Source organism: Podarcis erhardii (genome assembly GCF_964252035.2).
Source record: "Podarcis erhardii genome assembly, chromosome: 12".
In the NCBI taxonomy this organism is placed as follows: Eukaryota; Metazoa; Chordata; class Lepidosauria; order Squamata; family Lacertidae; genus Podarcis; species Podarcis erhardii.
The window spans coordinates 33,255,596-33,277,468 of NC_138513.1; the positions used below are offsets into that span (position 1 = coordinate 33,255,596).

A 21,873-nucleotide genomic window follows, 5' to 3' on the forward strand; every position below is an offset into this window, starting at 1 on the left:
AACAGCAGGACTGAAATCAATATCCTTCACTGTTCAGTAACAAGAGGGAATGGGGGCAATCATGCAACACAATGGGTGCTTCCTGCATCCCTCTAGAATGAGTTGCTTAAGGAGTTGAGTCCTCTGTAGATATCTCCAACTCGAAAGTGGAGAATACAGTCTCAGAAAGTCCCTAAATTGTTCAAATAGCCTCAGGGGGAAAAGTACAAAATTGGAAGCTTTCTGAAGCTACACACAATTGCAACGGTTGTTCATGCGCCTAATGAACCTGTTCTATTAGTCCCTTTAGCATTTGCTCTGTGCCTGGAGTTTTTATTCCTCTCTGGTCCACTTTCCAAAACCAATATAGTAGAGGTTGCTATTGTAGCACTGCATATTCATAACATGTTTCACCTGAAACTTTGTAGAACAATCATATAAATATGAACTTCATGCCTTTTTATGGTGCACAGACTCCTGGTATTTTAACACATCTACGCCTTCCTTGCTTAAGCCTGAATTATTATTATTTTACTACTGTATTGGCCCGAATATAAGTCGCAACTGAATAGAAGCTGCACCCTTAAAATTCAAGGGGGGGGGGAGACGATTCCCGAATATAAGCCGCTCCCTTAAAATTCCACGTTCTGTTTTGCCGTATGTCTGTTTCAGCAGCGATATTGTAAAGACCCATTTTTGTAAGGTCGCAAATTTAAGCCGCATTTTAACTTTTCATGGTTGGAATTGGGGTGTGTGGCTTATATTCAGGCCAATACGGTATCTTTCCACCCCTGGTTGTGATTTGTTGGCATTGGGGTCACCCCAGGAACAGAGGCCTTGCCCCCCACTCACCTGCAAGCGTGCCCATCAGCACCTTCTACAGCACCCATGACTCATGGCTCAGGAGTCATATTTTGGGTCATATTTTGGGGTGGAAGGAGTGTGAGTGTCCAATCTTGACATCCAAAGAAACGTGGGCATGCCTGAGGGGGTCACATTTTCAGTTGCTCGGGAAAATCCAACTCATACATCACGTTTTCAAGCAATTTTTAGAAGCCTGAACTGCAGGACACATTTTCAGTCATTTTTGGGAAACCTGGCCCATGGATTAAGTTTTCATATATTTTTCAGAATCCTGACCAGTGGGTCACTTTTTTGTGTTTTTGTGAATTCTGACCTGCAGATCACTTTGTCTTGTGATTTTTAAAATATATTTTTTTTAAAATCCTGACCAGCAAGTCACCTTTTTGGCTCAATCCTGAGCCATGAGTCATGTTTTCGGGCAATTTTTAGAAGCCTAAGTCATGAATTTCATTTTGGGGCCTAGTTACTCCAAGCCTTCTTCATTTCAGCAGTATAATACAGAGCCCAGGTAGTAATGGATGAACAAGGCAAGTCATTTTGCTCCTGGTATTGTTAAAAGATTGCAAGTCAGATGTGAAATTTGTGCCTATCTGCTGCAAACCACCCAGGGATCTAATTTCCGTCCTACTTTATAAGCCTATTCCTCTTACTGCAACGAGGAATAGGAATCTGAGCAGTGTTCACAATTCCAGAATAGGAGTGATCATTCAGGTGACTTAATTATCTATCCTGCCAAGTTCGCAGCAACAAATGTGTATCTGCAATGCTCACCAGTCACAGTTTTGAGGAAAGGCTATCCTGCTATCCCTCTGGAATGAGCTTTAAGAAAACGACGATATTTGCTATTTTGTTGAAGACAACAAATTATGTTATACACATTTTTGCATTTGGGATTTTTAATTGTCTTTTAAAATACACTGTTAAAAAGAGCCGTTTTTTATTGTTTTCAGTAAATAAACATTCATATGTACAGAATTCTTTCTTTTTTGCAAGCCAAATAATAATGGGATAATCCACTCCATACACGGAAAGAATACTGCCTGGGACCTCCAGCGAAATAGATTTAGAACCACAGAACCTGGAGAACCACCGCTATCTGCTCTTGATGTGTGCTGCCTGCATCTCGTCCAGCACATTCCTGATGGATTCTACACAAACTTCTCCTCTGTGATCTTTCTGGCTGGCCTGCCTCCATACTTCATTAAAACTTTCGTCTGAAAGGCTCACGCCAATGTTTCGCAAGATGCGTGCAATCTACAAAAGAATATACAGTATAGTTATTATATCCAATTGAAATAGAAGGAATAAACACATGTGCAGATCATAGAATTGATACTTATTTACTGCAGGTTAGTGAGGCTTTAGACAACACACTAAATGGGCCACTAAAGATGGGGATTTTAACTAAATGTGGACTAAGCCAGTCTTCCTGAACCTGGTGCCCTTCAGATGTTTTCCGTAGTTTGGCTTCCATCAGCCCCAGCCAGCAAGATGGGGGTTGTCATTCGTCTAGAGGGCACCAGATTGGAAATGACTGGAGTACTCCAATCAGGTTTGACCACAGATCTTCTAACAAGGCAGCACCACAGTCCCTGCTCAATATAGCAGCCAACTGCTAGGGGCCGTGGTCCCTTTGGCTCCCCCAATAAAATATTTGAGGGAGCCAGGCCCCTCCCTAGTTGATGGACCTTGCCATTCAAATGGTGTGCATGTGCTGCATTGTGTGATTATGTAGGGTGGGGCTTACCTGCCCTCCCCAAATATTTTATTGAAGTTGGCACATGTGCTGCTTAAGCTTTAACCTCTCCTGCTAATATCTTCACCCAACTTCAAATTTATCCGCAGGTAGCTGTGTGGTTGTACAATGTGCATTTATTAAGGAAAATAATTAGGCCCAACATTCTGTGAATTAGAAACAAGTACGATGAGAAAAGTGCAAAGCTCAGTGTCAGGACAAGGTGGAGGCGTAAAATGTAAGATACTAATCTGGAAACCAAGTTTCGTATCATATATAATGGAATTCATGAATACAGTAAAATTAGAGAAAGAAAATATGTTGGATCTTTTTTAAAAAAAAATAAAAATACTAATTCCATGATGTGAGAATACACAGATCTTAGACAAAGCAAATTATGTAATCTCTTGTGGATGCTTCAGTATTCAAGAAAGCTGGCGAGGATGAAATCTGTGAACCCCTGGCTTAGATAGCACTCATAGACTCATAGAATTGTAGAGCTGATATGAATGAACTCTCAAAAAATGTCCTGTACCTCGTCCTTTGATCTTGTCTTGAAGAAGTCTGTCTCGTACACTCCTTTATTGCTATAGATCGAGGGGTATAACAACCCATAAACAGTGGCTTGATCACCATAATTAGTGTTGTCACTGATGCGGCGAAATCGAGGAGCTGGAATGTCTGATCGAATGGTTGGGACACCGAGGAGTGGGTAATCTGCAGGAAAACAGGTGGCAAAAAGAGAAAGGGAAGAAAGCAATGTGTTAAAGGAAGTTGTTCAAAAAGAACCAGATCATACAATATACTTGAAATGAACATATTCTGTTAAAGAGCTGAGTTTCCAATCCAAAGTTTTCTTTTCAAAATTCAGCGTTCCTTTAATTTTTGTACACATCTGGGTTTTATGTTATCACATGAAGCTGAAACTGGGGACATGAATACAAGAGATGCAAGAAAAAGAGATGTTCTCACTGTGGGCTAACTCCAGCCCAATGGAAGCAAGTTTCATTGATTTCTATGGGAGAAAGTGAAACTCTTGTTAAGAACAAGACTTAAAAACACTTAACTTTGGCGGGATCATGAGCCACATTTACAACCAAACTGAAAATCACACTTACGCTAGTAGCATTTGTATTTCTGGTTATTTATATTTGATTCAGGTATCCAAAAATGAACTAAGGGTTCTTGATCATGAGGCACTGAAGTACAAAAATGCAATTTTGGCACATCTGACCCTTACAGGGAACATGCAGGGAGGTTCAACTTCCAGTCTGCATAGGGCTTATGGAAATGACCCTGGGCTATTATTCTTGCTATTTTTATTTTTATTTCTTACCTGTCCTTCAACCAGAAGGTCTCAGCTCACAGCAGTTTAAATATTCAACATTAAAGTGGGTAAAACAAATTGCAGTCATTGGAATAGAGTGGGTCCTGAAAATGTGTTTCTCTCGTGAAAGGCCAGGATAAAGAAGTGGAAACTATATGCAAGATCATGCCCTCCAACATGAAAACAGGGACCTCAGCAGCATGAACCTCTCCTCCTCGCCCGCACTCCAGCAGCTGCTACAAGCTGTCACTGCCGCCTCCACCGCTCAGGACAAGTGCTAGCTCATCCTCCCCTCCCCCCATCTTTCCAGAATCAAATCAGAAGTTGGAATGGAGTTTTCAGTTCTGGGACTGTCCCTGGAAAATGGGGACACTTGGAGGGTATGCAAGATATGTAAGTTGCTTAGTGGTTTGAACATGGGGGTAGTGCAAGGAGAACAGCCTTTACCGGAGGTGTCATAGGCTTTGAAGACGCTCAAAATCAGGACGAAAGGGAGAAACGTGCTAAGAGGAAGGCACGCTTGGCAAACCCTCACTATGATCATCTCCCGCCCGGAAACCTATCTCCCCACTGTGGAAGGATGTGCGGATCCAGAACTGGCCTCCACAGTCACTTATGTAGTCACTGTTAAGGGAAGACTCGTGTTACGGACTCGTGTTTATGGAAGACAATCTTACTCGGCTATGAGTGATCCCCAGAGAAGAGAAGAGAAGAGAAGAGAAGAGAAGAGAAGAGAAGGAGAGGAAGAAGAAGAAGAGGAAGAGGAAGAGGAAGAGGAGGAGGAGGAGGAGGAGGAGGAGGAGGAAGAAGAAGAAGAAGAAGAAGAAGAAGAAGAAGAAGAAGAAGAAGAAGAAGAAGAAGAAGAGGTGCAAGGGTCTCTGTGTGTTCATATGGAGCTTTCCACACTCCCCATTGCAAACCACAATGCCCCAAATGGAAGCAAAAGCAACTGCCGTCTGGAGTACCCTTAGTGACAACATGCTTAATTATTACATTTGCCAGTGGCATCTGCAAACATTTTAAATAACTTGGGAATGAAAAGGACGCCTTGTGCATACATGATGAAGGAATGCCTCCTACAACTGCATTATACTGAGAAGAGGTTGTGCGGTAGTCAGAAAACACCCGGTCTGTCGGTCTTGAAAGTGTTCTGGGTGTTTTCTCTTCACTTCCCGGTTCCTTTAGTACTATGTCTTCCTTCTTCAGCACAGCATCCTGATCTGCTTCTTGTGGAATGAGGTCAAAGGCCGCTGGTCTTCTGCCTGTGAAAAATAAATGATACCGAAATGGCAAAAATATTTGTTACTGTCACGAAAAGTTGCAACGCCATTGCAGCGCCCTCCATATATGTTGTTGGACCTGAGCCATCGGCCTCAGCTGGCATGGCTAACAGGCAAACCCAGCCATCATACTGATACTTGAGAAAATGGACTTCATCATGTATAAAACTATTCAAACTATTTGTAGTTCATTACACCTAACACTGCTTATGTAACCATATGTTTTTAAAATATGTGTTTATAACTCACAGAGCGATATATTGCAATAAGATGGTTGGTATTCTTACATTCCCATAAACAAAGCTATGTATAACTTTGTGAGTACTATAAATATTTTTTTAAAAAATATATACTTTAAGAGGTGTGCTAGATACATTTTTGCTTGGATGCCTCAAGTAATGGTTATAAAACAGGCAAGCGTGAAGTTAAAATGCACGAAACCAACAGCGGCTGAAAAACTAAGGTTCAAAATTCACCTGAGAATAAAACAATGGGTCACCATACCAAATAAGTTTGGACTTGTGGGACACCGTAACAAAAAGGTTGGGAACCACTGCTTTAGGGACTACTCATGGAATCAAGTGTGTGTGTGTGTGTATGCATATATGCAGTGCTTTTTTCTGGGGGGGATGCAGGGAGACGCATACCCCTAAAGATTTTGTAAATCTTTGTACTTTTGTCCATTTACTGTATTTATTTTTCCCAATTTGAACTATAAAATGGTGATTTTCTTGAGTCAAAATGAGAGTACCCCTAAACATTTTTTTTAGAAAAAAAGAGTACTGCATGTATGTATATGTATATTAGAACCTCATCTGTGGTTTAAAACCGTATTTCCCACATACCTTTCGTGATTATTTTTTCTTCATACTCTTTGATAGACGTTTTGTCTTTCCAGTTAAGGAAGTTGGCAAACTCCAGATAGTCTATAAACCCGTCTTGATCCAAATCACAGTAATTAAATAAAGCGTCCAGGAGCTCTTGATCCAAGTCCAGATTCAGCTGGAAGCAGGCCTTCTTCAAGTCATCTCTGCTGATTTTCCGATCACCATCCTAGTTAAACACCACAAGGCGTGTAATAAAAATGCAGGTAGCCCATTTTAATTGAACTACGACCCTTGCACCCAAGGCTAGTCCTATGATTCAGCGGGGGGGGGGTGAGTTTCTGGGAAGCTACAGCAGAAGTTCCTTAGCAGGTCATCTTGAGCCCTCCACCCATTCCTCTCTGTTGGGAAGGCTCCCAGACCCCACTAGCCTGCTGCCTCAGGTGCAATGGAAGATGCTATCCCATTGCTAGTGCTGAAGCAAAAGGCAGCTCACACTCTGGTTGACTTCTGTTCTTGAAATGGGGTGGGGTGGGGGTACCATCTTTGGAGCGGGCGGCAAAATGCTTTGGGTTGTCCTTGCTTGTACTTAGGAATGGGTGAATCTGTAAAATTCCGTTTCTAATTTTCTCACTCTTAGGTTTAAAGGTAAAGGGACCCCTGACAATTAAGTCCAGTCATGAACGACTCTAGGGTTGTGGCGCTCATCTTGCTTTACTGGCCAAGGGAGCCGGCATTTGTCCACAGAGAGTTTTGCCGGGTCATGTGACCAGCATGACTAAGCCGCTTCTGGTGCAACGGAACACCGACACCAGAGCAGCACACGGAAATGCCGTTTACTTTCCCGCCGGAGCGGTACCTATTAATCTACTTGCACTTTTTGGCGTGCTTTTGACTGATAGGTTGGCAGGAGCTGGGACCGAGCAACGGGAGCTCACCCCGTCGCGGGGATTCGAACCGCCGACCTTTTGATCGGCAAGCCCAAGGCTTAGTGGTTTAGACCACAGCGGCACCCCGTCCCTTACTCTTAGGTTTAGTTCTCCATATTTCCACATCAGTTTGTAATTATTATTATTATTATTATTATTATTATTATTATTATTATTTAAAAGGTATTAATGAAAATCCATCCATGTTTTTGTGTGACTGTCTCTTAATAGACATGTTTGCATGCCTAATTTCTGCAAAGCAATTTCCCCTAATAGAATGCTTTTTGGTATGCTATTTTCACTATTTAAAAACTTAAAATTGCAAAAATTGCAACCCCAAGAAATAGAGTAGGCCCTGAACATATACATCTAACGACTCAAAGGGGTACAGTGTCAGATTAAAGGCAGCACAGGTGCTAGTAACTATATACAGCTGCAGTATTTGTATTATTCCAAGTACAACGCTAACAGCAAGAATATAGGCATTTCCCGCAGCATTCGCTTGTCATGAGCTTGACATCTTGGCACAAGTCTCACCTTATCATAATGCCTGAAGGCTTGCAATAACGTGTCAAAGTTGTGGTAATTGGCTTTCTTCAGATTCTGTCGAATTGCAGCAAAGACAGCCCTTTCTCTGTCTTTTCCACGAAGGAATTCACTAGGAAGCCTTTGGTGAAGAAGGTCCCCGACACCTATGGAAAAAAAGAGTCAAGGAAAACTGTCCAGCTTGACCACGTTGCAGCTGTTGTGTGATACTTCAGCAATCCCTTTCTCAATCCCGACTGCACCATATCCCTGTAGGGAACAGAGGCAGGGAGGGCTCCGACTGTTAGAGGTAGCCATATTTTGTTTCATTATTCTAAGCATTTATACCCTGTGCAGAAAGAATATCAGACTAGGTGTAAGGCAAGCTTCCAAGGCAGGGCCACTCAGAGAGGACAGGGCAGGCAGGCCATTTGGCCTAGGTCTCCAGCTCAAAGGAGTGCCTCAGATTTAGGCACTTCTTGATTTTTTGGCATGAGGTAAGTTTCTCAACTTGTCTTAACACACTTCAGACCAAATGTGACACACTCCCTCATCCTACAGCTGCAATTCTTAAAAAAAAAGTTTTTATTTATTTTTCATGGTAGAGAAGATAAATTTTGAGAAAACAATTGTTATAACAGTAAAAGAACAAATAACTTGTCCTGATGAAATTACAGGCTTTTATCGTGTGGTGTGTGCCATATGTTATAAAAGGAATGTGGGTTGTTAAAGCAAAACAGAAATGCAATTTGTTAGAAGACGTATGCTTTGTGTTACGTAATAATAGATTTTGTCATATTAAAGAGTGTGAAATATTCACCAATATTAATGAAAATATATTTGTTCTGACGGCAGAAGATAAGACCATGATGAATGTGTGCTCTCAGATCATCAGCTGATTATATAAACCAGGGGTATGCAAACTAAGGCCCGGGGGCCTGATCCGGCCAAATTAACTTCTAAATCCGGCCCGTGGACGGTCCAGGAATCAGCATGTTTTTACATGAGTAGAATGTGTCCTTTTATTTAACATGCATCTCTGGGTTATTTGTGGGGCATAGGAATTTGTTCATTCCTCCCCCCCAAAAAAATATAGTCCAGCCCCCCACAAGGTCTGAGGGACAGTGGACCAGCCCCCTGCTGAAAAAGTTTGCTGACCCCTGATATAAACAAAGCACTCACTCTTTTTTCTTTTTGGGTGCCTTTGTTAACATGTCATTTTTATTTTTATGGCTAGGAGCCTCAAATGTTGAATGTAGCCTAGGCCTTTCTGAACCTCTGAGAGGGCCTGCTCCCAGGGGATATCACTACTCAAAGGGCCTTCTCCCTGACTGCACCCTGCCTTAGCTCTAAAGAGCTTCCATAAAAAGAGCCTTCAAATGATGATCTGAAGATGAGAGGAAGTCCAAAGTGGGGCTTGTGTTCCTTCGAGAAGCACCCAGGGCTTTACAGGTAAGCACTTGCAACCAATAGTTCTGCTGGCGAGATATCTTTCCATCTACTACTCCCAATTAGCCATCTTGCAGGAGTGTTATGGGACAACCTGAGTTTCCAAACAATTTCCCAAGACATCCTTGTGTATAAGCAGGGAGGCCGTGCATATACTTGCCATATTCTTCAGGACAAACAAGCACTCCAAATGTGTGGTCCGGAGGAACGTTGAGTGTGTCTGCTATACTAAAAAATGAAAAGACTCTGTTAGATAAAGGCTTGGTTTTTTTCACCTCTTGTGCCGTAAGCAAAGATGAAAAACTGATGAAGACATTTGGTAAGAGTTCACCTGAAATGTCTTCACTTGGGCTTTCCTACATGAATCAAAGCCACTCACGACTGAGAATCCTTTTCTTTTACACATTCTTTCCTTTTAGCACATAGTAATAACTGTCAGAAATATTTGCACAGCAGGCGATAAATGTCTTTGATCGCGATGCTACATTTCTTTAGAGAGCAAAAGAGACCCCGCAGCCTAAATAAGCTGTTTTCTTATTTAACAGATATCGATGTGCATATAGAGTCTTTTTCATGTATCTGTCAGAAAAGAAAAAGGGGTTTCTAAAGCACGCTAAGCACACATGGCAGCTTAGCAGAATCGGATATAGAAAAAGTTGGAGCTGCAATACTCAGTAAAAAGGTTTTCAGATCATGGTTTTGTTTGAGCAACTTGGCTAAACCCATGTCTTCATTTCTACAATCACCGGGAGAAGAGAAACAATTTTTTGGGATTTATTTATTTTTTAATGTTGCTTGTAAGGCATTAAACTCTTTGGGGACTAACTGAAGAATACTATGGTGTCCAATTCCATGATCCTACACTCAACTTCCTTTGACATTCTCTAACATAGGCAGGCCACCATCACTGCTCAAGTTGGCAGGCAGACACTGTAGCAGTGGTGGAATGCATTCTTAGGACAAACTTGCATATTGTATTAATCACACAGAAGCTGTGGAGGAAATCTAAAATTGTTGGATTGCTCACCTTGTGGTAAAGCTTCACAGAGTTTTCTGCCAGTTAACTCTCACCTCAGCCCCTTCCGGCCTGAGAGAACATCTCAAAATGTGAGCCAAGATGATATGAGGTTATGAGGCTCTCTAAATAATTGCGTCTGCTAGTAATCTGTATTATGTCACTGTATTATGTCACTCACAGGCCCCAGAAAGGAAGATGCAGAAAAGGAACAGGACACACAAACATGCCAATTACACACAACCAACTAATTTCTCATGAAGGGTACATTGTGAAGACTCCCTCTTAATTCACTTACGGATCAAGGACTTTTCCAAGCTGAGGCTGAAATTTTTCCTTGAAATCATCACTTATTTTAGACACTAAATGTGCTGATTTCTTCCTAAAAAAAGAAGAAAAAGATAAGCACAAAATAGTTGAATTGCAACAGATTATCATCATCATCATCAGTTAGAATTCCAGAGTGGTTTACAACATATAACATTAAAACCATAATTAAAAAGTTAATCAGATGGACCTCATCCATTACATGTGGCTCCACCATATCAATGTCTATTCTAACCTGAGAAAACCAAAACGCTTTCAAAAACTAAATTCTAAAAAGGCAGGTAAGGATCAGGTAATGTAGTGTTTGGTTAACGGTATGTGTTTTAAAGTTAATTAGGGAAATTGTTTAAAGTTCATTTTCCGGCTCTTTACCCTTTGAGTCATGCCACACCCAGTAGAGATAAACAGAAGCGATCTAAAATATCATTGGCAGGATACTATTAGAGGACAGACCTAAAAGCCTGAGTTGATAAACCATCATCAACATGGGGAACCTCAAGACTTGATCAACCATTGTGTTTAGTAAATTGGAGAATAGTGCCCCACTCATAATCTGATCCGGGAACTTATTAGCATAAAATATGTCTTAATTTTCAATGCATTGGGCTTTATAATTCACTGCCAGCCCAAATACTATGATCCTCCATTCATCATCACAAGACCTTAGCACTATTCAGGCACTAAACAAATCCTGAAATACAATATGTAAGTGGGGAGACTGGAATTGAGAATCGTAGCTCTGCTCCCTCTCATCTTCCATGAGCTGGAGGGAAACTGGCCAATTTTAAAATCCCAGAAAGTGGTCTTGTCCAGTTTGTTCCCTTTCTTGCCTCAGGCTCTCTGGGAGGATGGGACCACTGTGAGTTGGTCCACAATAGGGAGCCTGCTTCTATCTATGTAGGTTCCTTGAACTCAGCTACATTAGTCAAAATACAGCGTTATAAAATTTTATAACACCGTGACACAAGATGGCGCTGTGCAGCTGAAATTGCAACTCAATGATATTTTCAATGGTGAACTTTATGGTTTTTTGCAGACCGTTTTCACAACGTTTTTTTAATAGCTCTGTAGATCTGTAGAAAAGGTATAAAGATTAATCTGCTATTTATTCAAAACGTGTGTCACCAGGAAGCTGTAACTGAGGCAAGCCAAGCATCATTAACTGATAGAATGCAACTTACATCTGCAGATCAGGGAACCAGCGTAAAGTTCTAGCTACATTTCGTCCATCGTTGAAGTGGGGGGTTTCCTTTCCATATAGATTGAATCTATTGAACGTAGATGGGTTATATTTTCTATTAACCGACTCCCCTGTGGGGGGGGAAAGGGGGGATATTTATTTATTATGTACACCATAAATGAACAAAAAACCAACCCAGATGCTTAGGAAGTTGAGGTGGTGTTAATCTGCTTAGCATTTTAACTTTTATATGTTTTAAAATATGGTTGTGATTTTTTTCCTAAATTTTATCTTTTTGTAAAGCACTTTGAGGTGTTTTTGGGTTGTTGTTTTTAACAATCAAGCAATGTATCCGTTTTATGAAATAAATAAATAACAAAATAAAAACAAACCTCAGCATTTTGGCTACAAGCCCCTGCGCATTATGAGAAATGTCTAGGATCATAACAAAGTGATGTGGAAAGAGAGTGACTTGTTGCCAGGATACAACCTATGACATTTGTTGAATATGCTATATTAGTAACATAATACAATTGCCATTCCAGTACAGAGCTTACATGAAAAGTGTCATGAGATTACTGCATTTTTTAGCAACTCTTTAGAAAGAATTTCTTACTGGTGTCAAGTTTCTTTTTTTTATGTATGCAAAATGACAATACTGTAATCCATGGTGATTTAAAAAAAAATCTATGTATGACTTTTCCTTTTCCTACTTACTCACCAACGTAATAATCATTGTGTGTTACAACATACAAATCATGTCCTTCTTCTGCTTCCCTCTGGACTTCGTCAAATGTCTTTGGTGGATTTATAACGTCTCCACTAGGACCCTCTGAAAGTGAACCGTTACATGTAATGAAATAACCTGATCTAAACAACATCTTAAAACTCTCGACAAATAACAGACTACATGTATTTAAGGATCATTCACGTACTTTATTCTAGAAACAGTTCCAATGCAGGGTTTAGAGACCATAGGGTACATCAGAGTCAAGGTAAAACGGTAAAGGACCCCTGGACACTTAAGTCCAATCAAAGGCAACTATGGGGTTGTGGCACTCATCTCGTTTTCAGGCCGAGGGAGCTGGTGTTTGTCCACAGACAGCTTTCCGGGTCAAGTGGCCAGCATGACTAAATCACTTCTGGTGCATGAAGGACCATGATGAGTGCCAGAGCGCATGGAAATGCTGTTTACCTTCCTGCCAGGGTGGTACCTATTTATCTACTTGCACTGGCATACTTTCGAGCTGCTAGGTTGGCAGGAGCAGGGACCGAGCAATGGGAGCTCACCCTGTCGCAGGGCTTCAAACCGCCAACCTTCTGATCGGCAAGCCCAAGAGGCTCAGTGGTTTTAGACCACAGCGCCACCCGCGTCTCCAAATATACATTACACCTGCATGTTGCTATAAGATAGTAGCAGGATTGAATGGCAATCTCCTGTGTGCCTTATTCCAAACATAGGATGAGATCCAACACAGTATGTATGGACTTCTGGCCACGCAGTGGGGCCTCTCCTCCACCTTATGGCCCTTGTGTGTCCTCATTGGGTTGAAGGACCTTCTAGGGCAGGTTTTCGTTTTATTTTTTTGTGGGAAGGGAGGTGCTAGAGGTGGCAGAAGAGAAACAGAAAGTCCCATTGCCCAAGTATGTTCTTATTGCACAAGTGGGTGGACATCACTGAATGTTGCCCATAATATTTGAAAAAAAAATATGAAACAGGGTATGCTTTTGAGATGCATAAAAGAAGACCCAATGAGCTTACAATGGAATTGCCAGCTATTCATCAATGATTTGTTTTAGTACTGATTTTTCTACCTCTGATCACTTTTCCTCCGAACAGAGTATTAGTCACATCCATGCCTTTGGGTAAGTGTAACGACTGATCATGGGATCTCCCAAGAGGTGCTTCGCGAACGCTTGCATAAACAGATTCTTTCTTCTCTTGTAGTTTTTGCTCAAAGCATGTTTTTGGAGGTGGATTTGCCAGCGATGCCACCTAAAGAGATTTCACACCACATCAAGTACATCAGTTCTGCACTTCTGAACTATCTCATATTACATTCGTTTATTAGCTTTCTGGTGCATGCTGCAAGATGCACACAAAAAGTATGTGTTTCCTATACAAGGGACACACAACTTACATTCCTGTGCATTCTAAATCTATTAAATGCCACAATCCTACTAATTTCATGTAAAAAACAATGCTAAACCTCATATTTAAGACAACCTTTCTGTAACGTAGCATTGCAAATATACATTCTTAATTGTTATTTCTAAAAGGGCATCATTCAGAATGTACAGCAACAGACGTTTGTATGTATTAGTATGTATAAGTCAACCACCGAGCGATGTCACTAATCGAAACGTCTTTGGCATACTATTGCTGCAATGCTTCTAGTAAAAGCAGTAATACTAGCATTTCAATTCTTTAAACGAAAAACATATCACAGTTCAGTGACTACAACTTCACCCCACATTCCATCCTTTTAAGAAAATGGTATGGGTAAAGTACAGGTCCCCAGACTGCCCAATGGGATGTTACCAGAGGCAGAGGATACAATCTAATGGATTTATATCTGGTTTCCACAATTGTTCTACTTACAAGGAGCAAAAGAATAAAAAACTCATGCTGTCCATTGATAGAGGACAGGCTGAGCTGGATTCATGTGGAAACAACTGGTGAGTGATGAGTAAGGGAGTAGCTGTGAAGGAAAGAGATGACCCAGCCCAGCTGACCCACTGACTCTGTCTCTCCTACACTGATGCCATTATGGTATGCCCACCAGGCAGCCATTTTGTGTTATGCCACACCCTCACAGCAGCCATTTTGTGACTGGTGCCCACAGCATTTTCTTAAAAACCCCAAAGTGCCCACTGCCACCCAAGGTTCCATGTTTAGACTTAGGTCAACAGAGATACAGTGGTACCTCAGGTTACATACACTTCAGGTTACAGACTCCACTAACCCAGAAATAGTGCTTCAGGTTAAGAACTTTGCTTCAGGATGAGAACAGAAATCGTGCTCCGGCAGCACGGCGGCAGCACGAGGCCGCATTAACTAAAGTGGTGCTTCAGGTTAAGAACAGTTTCAGGTTAAGAACGGACCTCCGGAACGAATTAAGTACTTAACCCGAGGTACCACTGTATATTAGAAATGGTAATCTTATAGGGGACAAGCATATCCCAGTTTATGTCCATCAAATGCCCCTGGCACAGGGCCAATCAGGATTGTGTTTCCCAACCATGAATCAAAAGGATATTATTTTAAAATTCTTACAGAGCTTGACTTGACGGACTTTATGCCATGTGTCAAATGTGATGCAATATCAGGATCGCATGCTCGGCCATAAAATATTCTCTCTGCACCAGGAGAAGGGTTGCTGGTGTTTCGAAACTTTTTTACAACAGGTGGAGTAATTGGCTATAAGACAAGAAGAAAAGAGTTTAAGAAAAGAAAGAAAACATAATGAAAATGATCTATAGGTGGTACATGACCCCAGTCAAGCTGGCTAAGATCTATCATCTGCCTGACAATAAATGTTGGAAATGTAAAGAGTCTGAAGGAACCTTTTATCACCTTTGGTGGACCTGCCCAAAGATTAAGGCCTACTGGGAAATGATCTATAATGAAATTAAGAAAGTCCTTAAATGGACATTTCCTAAGAAACCAGAGGCCTTTCTCTTGGGTATGGTGGGCCAATTGGTACCAAAGAAGGATAGGACTTTTTTTATGTACGCCACTACAGCAGCAAGAATACTACTAGCAAAGTATTGGAAGTTGCAAGAACTACCCACTCTGGAAGAATGGCAAACGAAGGTGATTGAATATATGGGACTGGCAGAGATGACCGGCAGAATCCGTGACCAGAGGAAGGAGGCGGTGGAGGAGGACTGGAAGAAATTTAAAGTGTATCTTGAGAATTGTTGTCAAATTAAGGACTGAAAAGATGTCGAGGGGTAAGAAATAAAGATTTACAGCTGTAAACTATAAACCATAGGGAAGAAGTTTTTAAGGAGGTGATATGTAAAAATTGACTGAAGGGTTGCTAGAGAGAATTGTGAAATAAGGGTGCAGAACAGGAGAGGTATGGGGAAGTCTTCAAGTTTGTATGATCTGTGTTTTTTCTTTTTTTATGTTGTATTGTTATTTTTTCTTGTTATGTTTATGTTGTTATGTTTATGTTGTGAAAACTTAATAAAAATTATTATTAAAAAAAAAAAAAAAGAAAAGAAAAGAGTTTAAGAATATTCCTGCAAATACTGTAGATAGTTGAGTTGGTCCGTTGGGCGGGGCAGGGCAAGGAAATCCCCCCAAAAAGAAATTAACACCTTCATTTGTACCAATCAGAATGTCGCAAATTAATGGACAAGTGTCTGGGTTCTCCATAATTCTTCATCAGGCTGAGTGTTGAGGAAAACTGAGAGGGTAGCTAAGAAAAGCAGTTGTTTCTCCCAAGTCTGCAATTCATAACTGTCCTAAGACGTTGTACAGGAAAATGTAGGCAGACATAATTAGGTTAGCCTCACAGGACACCAGACAGATTTTAAAAGGCATCCAGGCTACTGGGACAAAAAGAAAAAGAAAACAAAAGTTATATCCTCCCATTTTCTGAAAATACAAAATCTACTAGTGACCTGGTTCTGTCTTTAGTATTAACTGGGACACATGGATTTAACTTCCTAAAAAACACCAACAAGCATAGTGGGCTTTATATGAGCAAAAACAGAATCAACAGAAACTACTTTGTAGTCAACACAATCCAATTACTTGTAAGCCATTTTAGACACCTGCACAGTTAGGTGGGAATATCAGGTTTCCTTTTATAGTCAGCCCTCAAGCTTCCAGAAATAAGTTGTTGTGTTTTGTTTTTTAAAAGTCACAGCAGTGTGTTTGACAACCTCAGAAAAGAAAAGACAAATAATGGAAGCTTCACATTTTGTGTACAGTATTTTCAATTGTAATGTTTTGTAGGGTTACTCATCTGATTTTAATTTTTCAAAATTGCTTTTATTGTACAGTGTATATATGTATGTTGGTTCTAAATGGCTTTGATGTTTTTATGTTTAGTGGTATACAAAGAGTTTTCTAAATAAATCTGAAAAATTATTTGTACATTTGTGATTTACTACACTGAGGCTTTTGAAATTTATGAATGTTTGCTTGGAAGGAAGGAAGTTGCCCCGTGTTCAGTGGGGCTAATTCCCTAGTAAATGTGTTTAGGATTGCAGCCCTAAGCAAGTTCAAGTAATGAATACTGAGAAAACTACTGACATTCAGGATCCACTACAGTCAATACCAGGTGTTGTTTTGTTTTGTTTTGTTTTGTTTTGTTTTGTTTTGTTTTGTTTTGACCCCAAACAGGACACCACAGTCCCTTTGAGCTTCTCTTGTACAATATGTGTAATATGCTGTGAAAGTAAAATAGTAAGTCTATAATGGTCTGGAGGGAGAATAGTTAGAAAATAATAACCCACAGTGGTCTGTACATAGGACAATCAATAGTCAAATAGGGTGCTTACAAAGACGTCAGTGAGACAATGACCAGCTGTTTCTCCAATGGACATCAGCTTTCCAGCCTGAAAAAAGCAAGCAAAGACAAACAACATAGACAAGAGATCGTAATAACAAAAACGCTCACAACACTGAGATGTTTGTAAAGGTATATGTCTGAATAAAATTCATTTCGCATTTGTGCATACCTTTTCGCTCTATAGCAAAAAAATAAATAATTTCCATGATCTATGGGTTCATCGTTTATGGACATACAATTCCCAGCATCTCTTAACAAAGTACAGTGCCCAGAGTTCTTTGAGGGAAAGATTGTGCTTTGAATGTGCTTTAACAGTATAGTATGTACACAGCCTTATATATACCAGGTCAGACTGTTGATTCATTTTGCCTGGTATTATCAAGTCTGTGCTGGATCCCGCCTTAGGCTGCAATATAACCCCACTTCCCTCACAGTAAACTCCATGGAACTCAGTTGGACTTACTTTTGAGTAGACATGTTAGGAGCGCACTGTTAGCCATGCTTTGAACCATTGAAATCAACAGGACTTAAGTTAGTAACTTGGGCTGGTTTGTTAAGGGTGCTGGGAACTGCCGCTGTGCGAGGGGAAAAACTACAATTCCCAGGATTCACCTGTGTGTCCCCAGATGTTGTTGGACTACAGCTCCCATCATCCCTGAACTCTGGCCTTGCTAGCTAGGGGTGATGGGAGTTGTAGTTCAACAACATCTGGGGACCCACAGGTTGAGAAAGGCTGCTTTGGACGGAAGCTCTGCGCTCTAAACGAGTGTTGGGTGCACTTTTTATGCATGGTGTGAATCTGCCTTTTAAGAGTGGATCCAGTCCTCTAACTAGCAATCGTCTGGTTTTTTGATGCCAGGGTAATGCACCTTCCACCTGCAAATTATGGCCATCTTATAAATCCCACCCCCTTGAAAGTGCCATCCTTCTCCAGGCTGCTCTCTGGAGCTGTTTTAAGGAGAGGCGTGACGTTAAACAGGAGCGGAAGGGTTGAGCAAGTGTCAGTCAAACATCTTTATAAAGATGCGGGGGAGAAGAGAAAGGGAGAGGGGAAGAGAAGGGCAGAGAAAACTCACTGTGGGGAGCTCGGGAAAGCGGTCGAAAAACCTCCCCGGATACGCTGGCCTGGGGACTCCCTTGGCTGGGATCCCTCCCACCATCCTGGCGGGAGGGATCCGCTTGGCGAAGGAAGAAAGCCGAGAGATCAGGAGCTGCAGGAAAGGGGATGTTTTCTCGCGTATCCTAGCAACGGGGAAGGAATGGTCCACTCTAGATTCCCGCCCCCTACAGGCCAACGTTGGGAAACGCAGCTTCTTCTTCGCTCTTGTTGTTTATTCGTTTAGTCGTGCCCGACTCTTCGTGACCCCATGGACCAGAGCATGCCAGGCACTCCTGTCTTCCACTGCCTCCCGCAGTTTGGTCAAACTCATGTTAGTAGCTTCGAGAACACTGTTCAACCATCTCGTCCTCTGTCGTCCCCTTCTCCTTGTGCCCTCAATCTTTCACAACATCAGGGTCTTTTCCAGGCAGTCTTCTCTTCTCATGAGGTATATTGGAGCCTCAGCTTCAGGATCTGTCCTTCCAGTGAGCACTCAGGGCTGATTTCCTTAAGAATGGAGAGGTTTGATCTTCTTGCAGTCCATGGGACTCTCAAGAGTCTCCTCCAGCACCATAATGCAAAAGCATCAATTCTTCGGCGATCAGCCTTCTTTCTGGGTCATGTGGCCAGCATGACTAAACTGCTTCTGGCGCAAGGGGACACCATGATGGAAACCAGAGCGCACAGAAGCATCGTTTACCTTCCCGCCACAGCAGTACCTATTTATCTACTTGCACTGGTGTGCTTTTGAACTGCTAGGTTGGCAGAAGCTGGGACAGAGCAACAGGAACTCACCCCGTCGTGGGGATTCGAACTGCCCAAGGAGCTCAGTGGTTTAGACCACAGCGCCACCCGCTGAAAGGTGAGTAGAGCAAAGGCTGTCCTTCAAGGTAATTTATTTGTTTTGATCCTGTTGTTCTGTGCAGCAATCCTGGTTCTATTCAATAATGCAGAAATAAACATGCACCGAAAGCATCGTCTTACCTTTGTCCCCACTGTTTAATCACCCTAACTGCATTTTGTAAAGGTATGTTCAGGGATAGCTGATCTACATTAATGAAATTTAATTCTGTACCCTCACTATTCAAAGTGACATATGAAAGATGGTATACAGAACAGAGGAATCGCAAGAGATGTCTGAACCATATGCATGTTTTTCCTCTATATGCACACCCAGAGAATAATTGATATCTATTACAAACCTCCTCCTAAACACTTACACTCCATCATTGCTAAGATCTCTCCAGCTCATATTCATTTATATATATTGAACACCTGAAGTGTTCAATATAATAAGCCATGCAAAGGTTATGGCTTATATGGGGGGGGGGGATGTTGTAACATTCTTGATCTCATGCCAAAAATCTCATGATTGATCACATGGGGAAGAAAGAAAGATGCAAAGACTTTCCATCTTCATTTAGGAAATGCATCTCAAGAGAACTTAACCAAGCAACATCTGCTTTGTGAAGCATTTAAAGTCTCTTGTCTTATGTGTTAAAGCCATAAGGGGGGCTTTCATTTGGAGAAGGGCTGGAGTTCAATGGTAAAGCACAAGCTTTGCATTCAAATGCTTCCAAGTTTAATCTCCAGGTAGGGCTGGGATTGCCTTCTCCTATATGAAGCTGCCCCTTTGGGAAGGACAATAGCTCAGTGGTAGAACAGCTGCTTTGCATGCAGAAAGCCTCAGGTTCAATCCCTTGAATATCTAGGTAGGGATGGGAATGTTCTGGCTGAAACCCTGGAGAGCCATTGTCAACAGATCCAAATACTGAGCAAGACGGGTCAATGGTCAGACTCGGAATTAAAGCAGCTTCCTACATTTTCCCATAATTTGCTTCCCACACTGTCATATCTTCTTCTTCTTCTTTGGCGATCACTCGTAGCCGAGTAAGATTGTCTTCCATAAACACAGTTTTAACAGTGGGTCTGTAAGTGACTGTGGAGGCCAGTTCTGGACCTGCATGTCCTTCCACAGTGGGGACATTGGTTTCCAGGCAGGAGTTGATCACAATGAGGGTTTGCCAAGTGTTCCTTCCTCTTAGCACGTTTCTCCCTTTCGTCCTGAGTTCGAGTGTCTTCAAAGCCCATGACACGTTTGGTAAAGAAGTTTATGATATTATTATTATTATTATTATTATTATTATTATTATTATTATTATTATTATCAATACCACCCTTCATTTGAAGAACATAGGGCAGTTCATAAAAAATACAAAATGAGAGCACAAAATACCTCATAACAATACAAAAACAAACCAATAATATATTTAAAAGGCCATAGATTGTTTACTTAGTCAAAGGCCAGGGAGAAGAGGACATACCCTCCAACATTTCTCTGATGAAATAGAGACATCCTATTCCATAATAATAAGTGGGACATTCTGGGATCAAATCAGAAACTGGGATGGCTTCTGTAAATCCGGGACTGATCCCGGAAAATAGGGACACTTAGAGGATCTGTCATTGGAGTTGGCTCTAGTTTGAGCTCCTGGCCTTCCACCAAATGGGCATCAGCCTAATTTCAGAAACTGCCTGCAAGTGATCAGTTCACACCTCTGACCAGAACTGTTGTGACGTGGGGTTTGTGATTTCAGCTCTCTTGACATAATATGCTGGAGACAGTTCTCTAGTAACACTTCTTTATTAACGCAACAAGACTGAAATTTGAGGAGGGGAGAGCTACATTTATAGGGACAGGGAACTAGCTAGAAAGGATACATTTTGGAGGGAACAATATCAGGCAATCACAGTCCTGCCTTTTGGAGGCAACCAATAAGACAGAGGATCCAAATACAGCAGCTTAAATGAACCAATAGTAGCTGTACCCTCTGGAACCAAAAGGCAGTTACTTTACCCTAATGCAAATACAGACAATAATAATACAGATATAAAATCCTTTGACTCAATACACAACAAGAATGATCTGTCCTTCCCCTGAGAAGTGGGAAGAAAAAGGAGAGAGGAGGTTGCAGAAAAAGGCAGAAGAGGGCAGAACAAGATTGACAGAAAAAGGAAATAACTCTGTCCACTTTTGACTTTAGCCCTGCCCACCTCTGGTTGTCCTGACACACAATTGGCATGTGGCCCTTGGCAGAATACCCCTGAGGGAAAATGGCCCTCAGTAGAAAAAATGTTTCCCACCCATGCTTTAACGCCCTTGCAACCAACTTAGTTACTGTTTGAATAGCATCATTCTATCTTTAGTCATTTAGTTGTATGGGGCAGAGTCAGGAATTTCCTGTTGTTCTTGTTCTTCTAAGAGAGAGACAATATAAGCTTCCTGAATGCTGTGTCTTAAGCCTTTCAGGATAGTAATAGCTGACTCATCTCATTGATAATGGGGCTAACATGTCAACAAATCCCTCTAGATTCAGAACAATGTGTTTCCACGCATCCTTTTCTGTTTGGGCACAGAGCAGCAGAGGTGGGGGACATGTTTTTACACAATTCAGTGGTGTATCCATGGCTGGGCACACACTATACCTTTAAGACACATTCTTTCCTCAAAGAATTCTGGGCCCTGTAGTTCACCTCTCATAGAGTTACGGTTCCCAGCAACCCTTAACAAACTACAGTACCCAGAATTCTTTGAGGGAAGGCATGTGCTTTGAAAGGGCTTTGAAAGTATAGTGGTTAGGCAGCCCATCCTTTCTTTTCGCCATAGGAGTATAACTATCTATCATTCACACACAGATGAGATTAGATTCAGGTAGGTAGCCGTGTTTGTCTGATGCAGTCAAAATAATAATAATAATTTAAAAATGTCCAGTAGCACCTTATAGACCAGCTAAGTTTGTTCTGGTATA

At 41.4% G+C, this 21,873-nt stretch overlaps 1 protein-coding gene across 1 annotated transcript; it reads right to left on the reverse strand.

Annotated features, from left to right (window-relative positions):
* Window positions 1-1,763: 1,763 nt before the first annotated feature.
* EFHB (EF-hand domain family member B) lies at window positions 1,764-18,201 on the reverse strand. The gene is made up of 13 exons (XM_081834894.1): window positions 18,042-18,201; window positions 16,955-17,011; window positions 14,712-14,855; window positions 13,250-13,430; window positions 12,156-12,266; window positions 11,436-11,565; window positions 10,226-10,309; window positions 9,073-9,140; window positions 7,476-7,630; window positions 6,031-6,238; window positions 4,964-5,167; window positions 3,114-3,295; window positions 1,764-2,097 (listed from the first exon to the last, which is right to left on the reverse strand). Exons 1-13 carry the CDS (start codon window positions 18,123-18,125, stop codon window positions 1,936-1,938), a joined length of 1,770 nt encoding a protein of 589 aa, XP_081691020.1. The 5' UTR covers window positions 18,126-18,201; the 3' UTR covers window positions 1,764-1,935.
* Window positions 18,202-21,873: the final 3,672 nt, after the last annotated feature.